This window comes from Sceloporus occidentalis, unplaced genomic scaffold (genome assembly GCF_023333645.1).
Source record: "Sceloporus occidentalis isolate IW3139 unplaced genomic scaffold, rSceOcc1.0.p SCAF_104, whole genome shotgun sequence".
NCBI classification, from domain to species: Eukaryota; Metazoa; Chordata; class Lepidosauria; order Squamata; family Phrynosomatidae; genus Sceloporus; species Sceloporus occidentalis.
The window spans coordinates 2810761-2827766 of record NW_028317084.1 but is presented as its reverse complement, the minus strand read 5'-3'; the positions used below and the strand labels follow the sequence as shown (position 1 = coordinate 2827766).

Below are 17006 nucleotides of genomic sequence, written 5' to 3'. Positions count from 1 at the left end.
CCAGAAGCTGCTTCAGTTTCACCCCGTTGAAAACAATCCCTCTCCCATTTTTTTTCCTAGCTGTGCATTTAGACCTTTTCATGCACTACTTTTAAAAATATAGAAGCTGTAGTCCAAACACAGGCAATTTTTCAAGCTCTGCTTTGAGCAGAAAAATCTTAATTTCTCTGTTTTTAATACTTTTGTAATCACTGATTTTAAGAAAAAAATATTTCCTAAGTTCTGCCTTTGATGAATTTCTCCAATTAATCAGTGTCCTTCACAGGATTTGGGTGTGTTTGTGTAACTGGTGTGCTGTTTTAATGCTTTTAATTTTTTAAAATGCTGTTTTTTAACTGTTATACTTTAATACTAGTATTATTTATTTTTAGCCATTTGTAATTAATGCTTTAGTTGTATCCTTTTTAAATTATTGTAAGTTGCCTTAAATTATTGTAAGCTGCTGGGAGAAAGGCAGGATATGAATCAAATAAATAAATTTACTGACTGCATTTATTTGTGGGGTGGAAAGAGAAAAGAGACAAGAAAAAGAAAAAATGGGATTTGAGAATAAAGATGAGAAGTGTAGAAAGTATTTGGGTGGGTAGAGGATGAGAGAAAAAAGAAGGGAAGGAAGTTAGTCCAGAAAGGAGTCGTGGAAGAGGAAAGGAGAAAGAAGATAAGAAACACTGTAAATGTGAAATCAGTAATTGAAATATGAAGTAATAAAGTGACTAAGCAGAACTAAAGAAAGACATCCATGCCACACTTGTTTCTAACCATGGTGCAACCCACATTTGCCTCTTTTGATCAAGAACTGAACTTATACTTTTCGTTCAACCATTTAGGGTGGGATGAGAAAGATGGAAACGGGAAATGTGAAGAAAAAGTCATAATAATCATGTACTAAAATACTCAGTGGCTCCTGAATAAGCAAATATACATGCACTGACCACTCTCTCACATTAAGCCACAGTTTGAGAAATGTTGAGAGGGGCCAAAGGAATGGAGGAAGATGCCTATCAAGCAAGGAGGACACCGTTTTAAAAAAAATTAAGGCAGTGATTTCAACCTGAGTTTTTTTCATTCTGAGGAGTTAAGCCATCAAGGCCAGTGTGATATGATGTTCTGTGTGTGAGAGTATATGTTCAAGCACCTCTAGAACAAGGGACAAAGAGAATCAATAGAGATCCTAAACCTCTCCTGACGATATAAATTAATCACAGGATTGCACTGCAAATGTTAGCAATGGTCTCCTCAGTAGGATCTTTCCAGCATAAAAGGATCTCAAGACGGATGTTGACAAAAACTGACAAATTTACTAGGAGCTGATTTGGGTGGATCTGTGAAACTGTGACTCTCCACAGAGTTTTTCCTTACCAACATTGGTATATTTCCTAGCAGAAACATCTGCAATAATAATGTCATTCACCAATGGGTGAACCATTAAATCCAGGAAGGGTGTAGAGTTCTTTATACAACAACAGTAGCAGTATTTTCAGATCCAAATGCATAAAAAATATGACTCAGGTCCCAAAATCCATCTTTCCTTTGAACTCCAAACAAACATGGATTTTTAACATCTGGTTTCTGAAAGTTGAGGACATACAATTCTGTTTGTGAGATCTTCTCTGTAATGAAGGAAAATCTCACAGTCTCTGTTGAGTTTTTCAGATCTTACAAACCACTGAAGTCATAGGAATAGGGGCAAAACAACAAGTTGACAAACTTGTAGATCAGCCAATTTATGAGCAGTCTCTGATACTGGTGGCTTGGATAGTGCATGTTCTTTACATTTACCATTTTGCAACATGATCAAGTCATGTATTTGACTTATCTTTGCAATTTTTGCATCCCTTCCTGAAAACTTTCCATAGATTTCAATGATTTCTTAAACCTGATTTAAATTCTATCCTTGTTTCTGCACATCTAGAGTTCATCTTCAAGATAAAGGTAATGATGGAATGGTTTGCATGTATATCTCAACATGGATAATCTGTCCTGTGCCTATAAAAGGGAGCCCTCATGGCTAAATGTCCGTACTGCATTCATAAGGTTGTGAGTTTGATCCCAGGCAGGGCTCCAAGGTCCACTCAGCCTTCCATCCTTTCGTAGGTTGGTAAAATGAGTACCCAGCTTGTTGGGGGCAATTGGTTTACACATTGCAAACCACTTAGGGAGTGCTAGTTCACTGATAAGAAATGTACTTGCTACAAAATTAACAGGAGACTAGTCTAAATTTTCGAGACACTTCTAAATTAACCCTTCCCCTTCTTAAATATAAGGATAATTTTGATTTATGTAAAAGTGCCAACAGACTGGTATTGCTTAGAAATTCTTTAAGGGGAAGTTATTTGACTATTGTAATTTTTGACAGATTATTGCTGACAGCCTTATGGCTGAAAATTGTTTTGGCTGAAATTTATACACTTATAAAACAGTGAACTGTAGTTATATTGGAACAAAAGAACAGAACTCTCAAGAGGATGAAACATTTGAGTATTATAATTTAATAGCAGCCATTTAAATATATGCTGTATTAACATTCTCAACAGTTACAAAATATTTACACAGTACATCACTGTAGATGGCCTTGGATAGTTAAAAATCTTTAACCACAGCCAAAAACATTTAAAGGCCACTGTACGTAGCTCTTCTACTACTACAAAATCCTGTTCTTTTGAAAAGCACCAGATACAATGTCATGTCTCATGTACCTTTTCCATGTCTAAAGTCAGAAATATTTAAAATAAGATTTCCACATAAATAATGTTTTCACTCATAATGAAGTATGTGACCAAATATACTTTTTTTAAAAGACGCAATATTACACTGAAAATTCTCTTGATGTAACCAGCACATACAGTCTGAAAAAGTAATAAAAAAAGAAACCAAATAATCTTAACTAAGGCCACAAACACTTTGTGTTATACAGAGAGCACCAGACAACACAAACAGGAAACACATAAGAGGTAGTGTAGCATCTGTTAAGATGTCTAGGTCCACAATGGACTGTCCACAACGGACTGTAATACAACTTAAGTGTTTAAGGAAAAGATTTATTTTATGGTGGCAGAATTCACTGTCATACAAGTATAATACAAGCTATTGCACGTTTGGGGGCATTAGCCAAGGTTGCTCCTTAGTACTGCAGTCTTCCATTCTTCCTTAAGGTGTCCTGGACAGTGCAGTTTAGACGACTAAAAACATTGGATTCTCTGAAGAATTTCCACATATATGTCTTAAGTTTGAGTTCCTGGGAATACTATACAAAGCACCAATCAAAAATTAAATACTTTATTAATGTTGTCAAGGTCTCTCTCTTTTTGTAAAAGTCATTTCTCCTTTTTAGGAGGAAGTCTTTTTCTTCCTGAGATTCTTTAAGAAATCACCAACGTATATCGTTATTCTTCTTCTACAGTTTTGTCATTACTCCTTGCAGCAATACCACTGTAATGTATGAAACTCAATTCCATACAGAAGCCTAGAGAAAACACACTGAACCACTTTCAATGTAACGCTGTTGTCCTTGTTTGAGATGAGGAAATTTGTTCACCTGAACAATTGGAAGCTGATTAGTGTCTTGAGTGTGGAAAAGGAATTGGGTTTTATGCCAGCTGCCATCTTGAATCTGCAATGCATACAGAAAGGGTGTTAAAGTAATTAAAAAACAGCTTTAAAATGTACACTCATTTTGATTATGTGTAGAGAGGAAACCAGCAAAAAAGAAGCACTGCTCTTCCCTTTCTCCTACGAACTTAATGCAGAAACAAACATGGGATATTAACATGACTCCTATGTCCTTGATTAGAAAGAAAATATGTTACATTCCACAAGCTGCATCATTATCTTTTTAGATTGTTATGCATGTTAATACATAGTGGATTTTCTATATTATTGTACACTTTTACAGTATTATGGAGAAAACAGCCACTTGGGGAAAATATCGAATAAGAATTTGAAATACAGTCCTCCCTCCATTCTTGAAGTTTTGAAACATGTGTCCCTCACTTATAAGCGAGGGACAAACAGTGGGGGAAATAATGGGGTGTGTGGCCAAGGCGTGCACCTGTGTGTTCCCACAGCCATGTGCCTATATTCAAGCCAATGGGGCTTGAATATATGTGAAACTCCGTTTTCACGTGCGGGGGGGGGGGGGGAATGGATCCCCCATGAAAACAGAGGGTCGGCTGTACAGAAAGACCTAACTCTTTGCCCTGCATTAAAATCAGTCCTAAAGCTTGGCTTTTTAAATGCAATATAAAAATGATGGCCATGTCTTATGTCTTTTAAAAAGTGACCATATCTATATCAAAACTGTTACTTTGAACAATTTATAAAATACCAGAAAAGCAGTGTCTGGCACTGAAGATGATTTGGAAAGTCTTGATGTTTGGAGTTACTCCTTTTATTGCCAGTCAAAGTTGCAAGTACAATGGAGGCCACAGAAAAGTGAAATCCCTACAGACAGGGATTTGTGAGATTCTATAGGAAATTTCTACACTACATATTTTTCTGCAGAAAGAGAAAATTCTCAAAGAATCTCACAGAAAAATTGCACTTTTCAATAGCCTTACACTGTACATCATCTCTTTTTTCATATTAACAACCTGCATTCATGAGAGTTTTATAAAGAATCAATGTGGGAGTGGATAGACAATGGACTGGATAAACCACATTTCTCGGCCTGTATCACTCAGGCTGACCTACCTAACAGACATGTTGTTGAGATAAAATAGAATATGCTTTATGTATACTGTCCTGAGTATTTGGACAAACCGTGGAATGTAAATGTAATAAATAATGCAAGTCAGATCTGTGGCTGGAGATGTTAGAAATAGAAGCTAATCAAAAAAACGTTGATTTGGTTGCACTTTATTACCTATTTTGCTCAGATTTCTGTTAAGGGCTTGTGTAGGTGCCACCTATCTGCACCCTGAGTGCAGTAAGAATTAGAGCAAATGATGACAAGACCAGATCATGTGTAAAAGGATACTTCTTTGCTTTCTTAAATAAAAACATGAAGTATTTGGAGTGTAACATCTTGTTCATAAACTAGAGTTAATCCAATACCCATTGGAAAGAAATGAGTTCTTCCAAGTTTCCATGAAATAGTACTAAATGTTCTGACATTTAAAAAAAATTCTATTTGTATCATTAATTTAAGACATGGGTGGTCCAACTTTGGCACAAGTGCAAGAAAAACAGTAGAATTTTATGGTCCTTTTGGACAAAGGCAGAGGGGTCATAGCCTGGAATACTCGGGCTGCATTTTATCTCTGTCTCTTCTATGAAAGACCATTGCTTGTTCCATAGCACAGTCATAAAAACCTAGCAAGAGCCATGTTGGTTTACAGCAAAGCTCTATCTGGTCCAGTGCTCTATTCACAAAGCAGCCATGCAGTAGCCCATGGGAAGCCTGTCAGCAGAACATGTCACCAATAGTTACATCTGTGTGTACATGGACAGTGTGTGTGTGTGTGTGTGTGTGTGTGTGTGAGAGAGAGAGAGAGAGAGAGAGAGAGAGAGAGAGAGAGAGAGAGAGAGAGAGAACAGAGGTATTCTCATGTTACATGTGCTGTCCCATATTTTGGAACAGTCCCATGGCATACCAGCCTGAAAGGTTTGCCAACAGTGATTGTGGAGCAAAGACTTCCTTCCAATAAAAAACATAAAATTTAATAACACAGGGCTGTGATGGGAAAAAAATTCTATTTTCAATAGTGTACCAGTTTTTAATATATTTGTGGGTGCTGAATTTGAAAAAACACAATTAAAATATCATACTGCACAAAATTCTAAATTTTTAGCAGTTCACTTGTTCCTCAGCTTTGATTAAGTGAGGATGCTGAAGCACCAGTGCAATTTCTTTTAGTGTTTTGAATGGATGTTTGTGTTTCACACCAGTGAATTAAAGTAGATTGAAGTGTTATTAGAAGAGTTTAACAAGTTGCTTATTATTTGAAGGATCATTTCATTCACTCACATATTACCACATCAAAACAAGCTTTGAAAAAACTGCATATGATGGAGCAAATCTGAGGTCATTTTTGGATGTAGAATGCCAAATTCCTATAAAACCAGCATACATTTTTAAAAAAGTTTTTATGACCCTCAGTTTTGCAGACCTGTGTAATGCTTAGGTTGTCTAATACCTGATGTTGAAAGAAAGAATAACTTCTCTATTCTATCACTGTCACACTGAGCTTTTGGTCAGGTGCCACCTTTTATCATAATACATACAACACATTTTCTTTGCATTTTTGAGGAGTAATATTAGTTCACCAAAAAAAAATCAACTTTGTATAAGAAGGATCTTAATTCAGTGTTATGTTAGCCAGGAAAATAAATGTCCAGAGCTAAAACTCTAGCTACATTAATTAAAGCTAAATATTATTTTCATTGGAAATTTAAAATAATGCCAGTAGATGATTTACCATGCATTCATCTAGAAGCACATTTGGTTCAAGCAGTGTGTTTGCTTCAAACCTTTGGCCATTCCATCCTTTGAAGCTGACAGAAGGCTTCTGAGCACGTAGTTCACTGGTTCCCCACACTGGGCTGTTTAGGCAGTGAACTGTGATAGTGTGGGTTGCTTCTGAACTCAGCAAATGAAGAAAATTCATCTGCACTTTTCCAATGCCAAAATCCAACTGCATAAGAAAAACATACTTTATAACAGAGAGTAAGATTGCAATTCATAGCCACAAAGTGTAATGAAGCATGCCATTTAAAAATACCTTTGCAAATGCTTCATAAACATTTATTTCCACTGCTAAACAAACTATTGGCATTTCATCTGTTAAAGCAAACTATTTAGGCAGCATATGCATATGACTTTCCACAAAATATGTCATTAGAAAAAAGTTTGCATAATATAAATATAAATTGGAAGATTAGAACATTCAGTTCAACATGTGAAAGGGAAAAATAAGACTACATTCCCAAGAGTAATGCCTGTTCTTCAGAATGTCATTCCCATATGCCGCTTGCTTATAGAATTATGCTGACACTTGGCATGAATTCTCAATCTTTCTTCAGCAGTGCAGTAGCTGTGTGTCCTAGGGTGTAACAGCTTTTTAAGGCAACTCCTATCTATATTCAATTTTTCCACTAAATCCACCAAATGTTTTGGGAACTCAGCTATAGTGATACACTGAATAAGAGAAATTAGTGAATTATAACTATCAGTTAGTTTTGCTATCTTTCTGTAACCTAAGACCTGAAAACATAGCTGAATCTTAATCTGATAAGGGCCTATGCCCTACTGTTAGTCCTGACTAGAGCAGAGCTACTAAATCAATTTGAAAATATTGACTTGCCATTCAACAGCCGATTTAATGAGTCTACTCTAGTTGAGACTAACCAAAAAGATTCCAGCCTTAAGGGTGAGAACTGATTCTTGTTTATTAGGGATTACATTGTGTTTCCTAGTTCTGAGTAAAAATGCATGGGATTGGTAGGCTGTAAGTCTACAACAACTTTCCCTAACTGGGTGCCCTCCAGTTGTTCTGGAGTACAACCCACATCAGTCCCAGTTAACATGATCAATGTTAAAGGATGCTGGAGTTGGTCCAAAACACGTGGAGGTCATCATATTGGGGAAAGCTAGTCTACAAGACAAAGATAACTGGATCTTACCATCATACCATTAGTCTCCAAAACCTATTTTCCCCTCTATTATTTTTTCTTTGAGCATCCAGCATAACGAATATGGAAGTACATTAGTGTACTGACTGTGTGAGCTATTTTCCAGATGGACAGCATATATAACAGAGAGTCAATACAACAAAGACTCTCAAAATCTTATTGCATTTCCAAACATACAACTAGGTTAAAAAAAAGAGAGAAAGAAATATAGATTAAATTATTCTTATCGGGGTCTTACAAAAGAGAACAATATACCTTTGTCACAGATACTGGAGATAAACATGTCTGACCACCAGCAGTGAAATTGCAGAAAACCTCAATGGCATCAGAAGGACATCCGATATTTGGATCAATCCAATATTTTCCTATCAATTGAAAAAATAAAAGAAGAATTCTAAAATATTTTCCTCTTTAAATGCTTCTCTTCTTGGATAAATAGAAAACATTTAAATATTACACATTGCTTTAAAACAGAAAAAAATATTTTAAAAGTCTCTTACATTTTCAGCTTCCAAAAGAGAAGAATGAAAGATTATAAGAGTTATGGTTCAAATAAAGTCACTTTTCTGTTGCTAATGGAGTTGAAATTTGTACTACCTATTATTGCCCTTTGTTCCCAGTACCCACATGGCCAAGAAGTGGAGTGGCCTCTGCCTGCATTGAGATCCCTCCAGACCATCTTAACTGACAACAGAAGTAACAAGTGAGACAAAATGTAGGACTATGACTCTAACACGATCACTTTTCTTCTCCTGTATGATTTTTGACATCTTTGCCTGTTGAAGAAGCCAGTGAAGCTATGAAAGCCTGCATGTTGTATTTTGTGCATTTTGCTTCACCAATAAAGGTATCGCTGCTTTGTGAATTTTAGATTTCATTGTACAAAAGGAGTTAAGAGTGGGAAAAGGCTTAACAAAGATTTTGATATGTTTTCTTTCTTTTGTTCAATTAGGCTCACTGTGACTCTAGCCAAATGTTTGTTTACTTTAGCAGTATGCTTATGTTAATCCCATCGCACAATAGTGGGAAAAGATCCATACTGTACAAATGTAGTTGGACACAGAGAGCCTTGAGCATGTGACATCCTTTTAATATACAAACAACATATAGCAGAGTATAGCATGCATCCTTACACACCCATTCACAAATTCAGCTTCACAATGATACCACAGTGTCTTAAACAAAGTAATACCCCACAGCTTTTTATAAAGACAAGTAGTTTGTGTGGGAAAAGGCTAAAGTGTTTGATTGCACAGAATCTGTGCCACTCACTTTGAAATAATATCTGAATACTGAGTCCCACTGAACTATTTAAGATGTATAACGTAAAGTGAAGTTTTTGATATGGTATATGGATGCCATCCATTCATCGTCTTCTCTTGGATGGGTCCAAACTGATGAAAAACACCAAAAAGTCCCAGATTTCTTTCCTGTTCTTTCCAATTTTATTTTGAGACCCATACATGTTTTGTTTATTACAGAATATTTTCTCTCAGCTACCAGTATGACTGGAGACTTTTTATACCAGCTCCCTGAGGTTGTTTTATTTTAATCTAGTATAAAATTGAAAAGAACAGAAACCAAATCTGGAACTTTTCAGTCAGTCTGGATGTGCCTTTGGAGAATAATATTTGGAAACAAGGTATGACTTAAAAATTCATATCATGATATGTAATAACACTGGAGGCCTTACCATCAGACACCTTACGTTCACAGTTAAGCAAATCTCTGCAGATACGAGCTGGATTATCTCGAGTTCCCAGAGGATTTTTGATGCTATGCAGTAAATTGGTTAGATAATGTAAAGTTTTAAATATCTCAGCACTGTGATCAAGTAATGTTACTTCTGTATTCTGGTAACTCTGCAAGAAACAAAATGAAAACCACAAGAATTTATAGTATCACAAAGTACTGGGACATGGTCAAATGTCAGATTTTGTACAGTGCCAGACTTTGTATAAAAAATTCACAATTAAAGGGCAACATATTTATGAGAGATGCTAGGGGAGGGGTTTTTGCAATTAAGTAAAAAATATTCAACAAAGGGATGTGTGTTTTTTTTTAAAGTAACACGGGATTTGAAAAGGATAATGTAGACATGATGTAAAAGTTCTATTAGAAGGTCATTCTATCAATCAAAGAATACCTCAGCAATATTTTTGAAGAAAAAAGCATTGCATTTCTAGTGTCTGAACAGGCACTATTCAATAAGGTCTTCAGACAGTCATACTGTACAACCACCATCCATGCAGCATTTACAATGTTATTGAAATATTTGCTTGGAGAAGTCTAGAATTTTCCCAGTGATACCTTTTGACCTGATTTATTATCAAATATGACCTCTTTACAATAGAAGTATAATGTTTGAAGGTGAGAAATTCAATAAAATGAATGAAATCACAGTGCATGTCACATGAACAACAATATTTTGTGTGTTCTGACTCTCCTAAAATTAAGCTTCGCTGAATAATCCTGAGTTGTAGTAAAATCTACGTACATGTCATACAAATCTAAATAGGCAAGAAATCCTTCCCCTATCTGTTTTCTCCACACTATGAATAGTTTTATATACTTCCATCAGGGGCTGTTCTGTTCTGTTCTATTTTGTTGTTTCTTTCTATTCCCTGTTCCCTTAATCTAATCAGTCACAACCATTACAACCTTTCCTTACAGGGAATTGCTCCAGTCCCTCATTTATTTCCATTGTCATATTGTGCAATTGCTCCAGTTTTTCAGTGTCCCTTTTTAAAAAAGGTCGGTGACCAGATGGGTACAAAGTATTCCAAACATGCTCACTCCACAGATTTTTCTTAAAACATTTTGATATTGAGAATTTTAGGCCCCATACAGACAGGCCAAAATAAAGCTGCTTCGGGCCACTTTGGAGGTATACTGTTTAAATGATGCATGCATCCTAACAGTCCGGAAGCCATGCCAAAGCCACAATCCAGTCCTAAAATAAAATATATAATATACAAAATAAAATATTTGTCAAGATAAGCTTCTTGTCCTTATAATAATCCTTATTACATGCATAGATGGCATTTCAATCCAAACACATAAATATTATTACCTCCATCTGTAATGCAGCATTTGATTCAATCAAGGCTTGAATAGCAGCACTGATATCCATTTGCCTCTGCATATAATTAAACATAATCATATCAATAGCATAATCAACAATTCATTCAAAATGAATTACAAGGATTTTTCAAGGTTTCCTACAAAATTAGACTTGGGGGCTGTGCAGACAGCCCCAAAAGGGCAGCCTTCAGCCACCTTTTTACAGCCAGATTGGGGCTGTGGCAACCGCACGCCGTGGCTCCTATCTGGCCTTTGCAGGGAACAAAAAGAGCTGCAAAAAGTGTCCTCTTTTTGTGCCCTGCAAAGGGTGCGATAGCCATGCTGCTGCAGCTTTATGGCGCTCCTTTGGTAAACATGCACAGATCTGCACTGCATATAATCTGGTAAGAAAAGAAAAGCCGCTGGAATCTACTAATGCATCCTTGGCTGAAAAGCAACACCATCTCTCATTCATTACATATAATATATTTTTAGGAAGTGTTCCTGAAGCTTGTATCCCAATTTTGAATTTTACCAGAGCTTGAGGATGTCATTTGTTAGACTACAACTCCCAGAATATCCCAGGCAGCATGCCACTGACACTGAACCTGGGGGATTCTGGTGGTTGTAGTCTAACAAGTAACACTCCCAAAGTTCTGAATTGTAACATCAAGTCCTAATAGCCCATCTTAGGAAACATAAAAACTCACTCTTGGACCAGGTGCCCCTGGTGGACCCTAGAAAACAGAGGAGAAAAAAAATGAGCGAGATTAGACATTATGTAAGTTTGATCTTACTCTTTGTTAATTTTATTGTAATTTTAATTTGTCTCGTTAAATTTTAAAATAATGTCTTATATGCTTACAGGTAGACCTGGATGACCTCGTGGTCCTTGAGGGCCCTAAATAAAGGGATAATAAAAATGCATGAAATATATTTCACTTTAAAAAAGAAAAGCAATATTCAAGTACCACCTTGAAATGAAGTTTACACAAAGAAGGCTGAGAAGTTTAATACATATATTTAACTAGTTATAAAAAGGACCAAGACAAATTCTCTACTAGTTCTGACCTGCACCAAGATTTCTTAGTACACTGTAGACCATTTGTCTGAGTTCCTGAAAGTACTTGCTGTCTGTGTATTTCTTAAGTGAGTCTGTATACTTTTAATAAATGAGTAAGCTTTCTGCCAGCCCAATATGAGTGGATAATTGAGATTCTCTTGTTTTTCTAGTTACTCCTTAGAGTATTTGGAGGGGCATTTAGAAATGATTAAATAAAGTATGTATGCATGACACAGACATGACTAAATATATGTGTAATGCTGAATCAGCCAACTCATTCGTCTACAACAAACATATTTATAAAAATGCTTATTATTTATTGATTAGCCATGTATAAATTATTGCAAAAACACTGATATTAATTCAAAGGGCAAGTCTATTTTTGAACACTGAACAAACATACTGATAAAGCAACAGCAAACAACTGTGGTCCATGCACTGCATGTTTCCCTTGGAGGTCCCTGCGAACACCACTGAAAATGCCTTGGCCCTCCAAGTCATATAGTCAGAGCAGATGGTACAATACTATAGAGCTGTAGTGCCATAGCACCCCTTCATTTATGTAGTGTTTCACTAGCATTTTTAATATCTATATATATATTTTTACATTATTCCTGTAAAAGTATTTTAGAGCTGCTACTGAATGATAACATGGCATCCGCTGTAAAAGTTATTTTGATAATGTGCTGAAGTATGATAGATTAACCTCTCATGTATGTCACTACCCACATCAACAACATTTTTTCACTTATCTTTTCATCCTACTTTTTTTGTTGAAAGTGGAATTCCTGTGGTAAAAATACATAAGTAACACAGGGAGAACAAAGAAGGTCCACAAATTAGACCCCTGAAAAATATGAGTGAATGGGCCATAGCAATTCCACAGTAAATGCCTCCTCTGGAAGCACCCCTTGTGCTCTATCTTTGTTATCTCTTTGAAAACAAAACAACACACTTCCTTTCTGAGAAGGAGTGCTTAGCATCAGTTCTCTCTATCCTAATGGTGAAATGAAGTGAGGACATGGGCTTGACTTTTGTTGTTGTTGACTGCCCTTGAGTTGAACTTGACTCATGGCAACCCTGTGGATGAGACATCTTCAAGACCTTCTGTCTTTCACTGCTCTGCTTAGGTTTTACAGTGACTGTGGCTACTCTAAGTCTATCCATCTGGTGTGCAGTCTTCCTCTCTTTTTTACTGCCCTCAACCTTTCCTAGCATTCTTGTCTTTTCCAATGAGTCATGCCTTCTCATGATGTGGTCAAAGTATGACAGCCTCAATTCAATCAACTTGGCTTCTAGAGGTAGTTCAGCTGTGATCTGTTCAAGGACCCATTTGTTTGTCTTTTTGGCTGTCTGCTCTTCCCCAGCACCACAGCTCAAATGATTTTCATTTTAATCGATTTCTTCAGTGCAGCTCTCACATCCATGGCTTGGATGTTTCTAACTTTAGTCCTCAATTGTATAGCTTTGCTCTTTAAAATTTTGTCTAGTTCTTTCATTACTGCGCTTCCCATTTCTAGTCTTCTTCTTATCTCTTGACTGCAACTTCCATTCTGATCCACGATATAACTATTTCAGTTTTCTCACTGTCTAGAATGAATTTATATAGGTCTTCGATACACTAGCACAAATAGTCCGGGTGCAAATCAGATTATTTTGCCCCAGAATTCCCCTGAATCCAACCGGTTAGGGCCACATGTACTGGTGCAAAAGCGATCTGGTACTGACTTCCAGTCCACAACTTGCTCGGGGCCAAAGCCCAATCAGAACCTCTTTGGATCCCTGCTGTCAACACACCACTTGCTCAGGCATCAAATTGATCACTCCCCACCCCATTGCTAATTTCTTGCTGGCTACCTCATTCTGATGCCAGGCAAGCAACATGTTGATAGTGGAGTTCTGCAGTGTTTGTGTGTGTGCATGTGCCTGGGATCATTGCGTAGCACAGCCCCTGAGGACTTTGTTGTTTTTTTTGCAAGAAGTGGCTGTGCTGAGAGAGGGTGATAAATAGTATTGGCCCTTTAAAAAAAAGCAATGGCTGCCATCCACTTGAATCCAACCAAATCCAGCTGTTGACACATCAGAAACTCTGGATTTTCCAGGAAAATCTGGAGCAATCGGCAACTTTATTAAATCTGGTTTAAAGCCCAAGAGCAGGGTTTTTCTCCAGAAAAGATTGTACATCATGTTGCCAAATCGAAGAAGCTATGGGGTGGCTTCGGGGCTTTTGGCCAGTGTAGACAACTGGTCGGGAGCTGTAGTACAGGTATGGCTACTGAGTGCCTTCTTTAAATATGATGGCTTATTTATAAAGAAAGGAATAAACTAAGGTACACAGTTTAATGATTTATTTCAGTTCTGTTTGCCTGGTTGAACTACACAGAGCATACTGAAAATCTAGAAAGTACTTCGCTAAAAGTTTCTCCCTGAAACCCCCCCCCCCCGCAACTTGGGTTTCTGTAAGGATTAAATGAAGTTGAGAAGGTTCCCTGCTAAGTACTAGAATTGCCCCTTTACATCTACTTAAATTCCACTGTGATCAAAGGATAAGTCACTAGAGAAGTAAAGTATAAATCCAATACTCTAATAGCAAAAAACATAACACATTAAGCTCTTAAACAATTCATTTGACTGCTAGTACAAAGGATCAAAGGCCAAAACTCTATTTCTGACTGAAATTTTAAAACTCCGATCCAAAAGACATCTTAATAGATATGCTGTCCTTTATATGTGTCACATGTTTGAACACATAATAAGGGACATTTGCATAAATCTTAAGTATAACTTGACTACAACACTAACCCAATCAAAACTACTGAACTAAAAGCTGGGGATTTATAACTATTGTCTGGTAGAAAATGACTTTTGGCATATTTTGAACTGCTTATTTATTTAATACACTTGTGCCCCACCTTTCAGCCCACCAGAGCTGCCCCTCCTTCCATATTTTTCATCATATGTTCTAAAAGAAAAGATCATCGAGAAACGAGAAATGCACTATGCTACATTTCCCCCCTTCCTTTATTTCTAGCTTCCTTTGTTTGTAGCTCACACTGTCTTTGAATATAAAGGGGATAGGAAGGAAAGGAATAGCAGAAACAAGACTCATGGTTTGGGTGCCATGTGGTGGCTAGGTGCATCCTTTGAGCTTGTTGTGAACTAACTAGAAGGGGTAATGCATAATTCATAGCAATTTAAATCTTATTTCATGGAAGCCCAAACCCTAATACTTGCAAGTGACAGAAAGTATCCTAACATGGAACAAACAGCATCTATGATCACATTGGCGATCTTCTATATCTTGGTCTTTTTAATGAACAGACTGAAAATGTTATTAAATTCATATTATTTCTTCTCATTGCACTTTTGCATTTTAGACAAGAGAGTAATTCCTGCATGTTAATCCATTCATGAATGTGTTACGGAGGCTGCTGCTTGTGGAGCCAATATATGTATGATCATATGTAATGCAAAATTCCACACTAGCCTTGTAGTTAAATAACACTGCCAAGATTTTTGGACAATTGGCACTATATTGCATATGGTGTATATTCCTCTCAGGTAAAATGTAACATTGTAGAACACTTCTGGTAAGGCATTTCCATACATGCATTTTGGGTAATGCCATTTATTTATACATTTTAAAATTACATTTCTACCATTACTTTCCTCTTAACAGCAAATCCTTATAAAACCTGTGATTAATATAGGTTAGTATGAAAAGTAATGTCTGGCCCAATACATCCCAGTGAGCTAAGTCAATGAATGAATCAAGATCTGAAATGGGATCTTCTGAATCTAAGTATTACAGTCTGACTGCTACAGAAAACTGGCTCTCAATGGCTTTCCACTGAGGGAAGCAGTAATAAAAAAATGGTGACACCTACAAGATATGGCTTAGTTACTTTGTAAAGTCAGATAGATTAGATATGCACCCATTGCAAAATGCTTGGGGCCTCCCCATTCACAGGCACTTTACAGCTGGGTCTGCCTTTTTTTTAGAATCACAACAATCCAGAATCACATGTATTGGCATCTATTGCCATTTTCCAACTATTATAAAATGTTGATATTTGAAAATGTTTTCAAATTGTGAGTAAAGAAAAATAATGTTGGAAGCATCCTTGAGAGGCATGGTAGTGTTGTTTCTGTGCCACACATTCTTTCTGTACTCTCTTAGGAGTGATACACTGATAAAAAAGGAATTTCTAAGAAACATAATATATTTTGAATTCTTGTTCAGTAAAGAATAAGAAGAAATGACTCTTTTTCTTATTCATTGGTCTGCAGGCTTGATCTGTAATCATACTACTGTTCAAAAGTTAAAAGTTATCAGGAATCTAGGAAGAATGCCAATAGGCCTCATTCCTTCAAAGCCACATATCTGGACTCAGCACAGAGTGGAATGAAAATGTAATGTCTGTGAATATAGTTAGAAACAAATCTTTCCCCGATTCTAAAGGCTAAACTAATTGCTCTGTGTTGCCAATAAGTTATATACCTCTTTACTGACAAGTGTCTCATGTAATGAATTCACGATGGAAGGAAATTGCTAATTAGCAGTGGTGTGGAATTTCAAAGATAGAAAATGTAATTAAATGACACAGAGACCTCATTTTCCTCAGAAACTCCTTGGAAACATCAATTAACTATAAAGCTGAGTGTTTATGTCACAGTAACATAGAGTAATATAGAATACCAAGCCAAAGAAGTATCTTATGACACTGAGGCCTAACCTCAACTGCTGTTGCAAATGGGAGCAGACTAGTGAATCAACTATTGAATGGTAAGTCAACACTTATGTAAACTGTATTGTTTCAGTGGGCCAACTCTAGCTTGGACTAGTTGAATTTAAATGTCCAAATAAAACCAATAATTTAAGGCTGCAATCCTAAATGTATGCATTAAATAACAATGAACACTGAAAATGCATAGAATTGGCCAACACACCCAACTGAGAGAAATGCAAAATAGAGTAATCATAAACACATTTAATAACAAATATTTAATAATAAAACAGATAATTAAGTAGAAATCAAAATTCATAATACAACACAAAATCTCATGGACCAGTGAAATAGGTAAAGCCAATTAAGTGGAGAAGACCTTTTGTTTGAAATATGGTGACGATTATCTGTTTTTAAAACGCTGTATGCTATTATATTTTTTGTGGTTTTTTTGGGCTATGTGGCTATGTTCTAGGAGAGTTTCTTCCTGACGTTTTGCCAGCATCTGTGGCTGGCATCTTCAG

At 36.4% G+C, this 17006-nt stretch overlaps 1 protein-coding gene across 1 annotated transcript in view; it reads right to left on the bottom strand.

Annotated features, from left to right (window-relative positions):
* Positions 1–2546: 2546 nt before the first annotated feature.
* COL24A1 (collagen type XXIV alpha 1 chain) overlaps positions 2547–17006 on the bottom strand; it is a 200699-nt gene continuing 186239 nt past the window's right edge. Inside the window, exons 54-60 of the mRNA XM_089497545.1 lie at positions 11558–11593; positions 11403–11429; positions 10703–10768; positions 9323–9491; positions 7885–7994; positions 6417–6632; positions 2547–3610 (exon numbers count right to left, since the gene is read on the bottom strand). Coding sequence (XP_089353671.1) covers positions 3464–3610; positions 6417–6632; positions 7885–7994; positions 9323–9491; positions 10703–10768; positions 11403–11429; positions 11558–11593 — 771 coding nt within the window. The 3' untranslated portion in view covers positions 2547–3463. The remainder of the gene's footprint in view (positions 3611–6416; positions 6633–7884; positions 7995–9322; positions 9492–10702; positions 10769–11402; positions 11430–11557; positions 11594–17006) is intronic.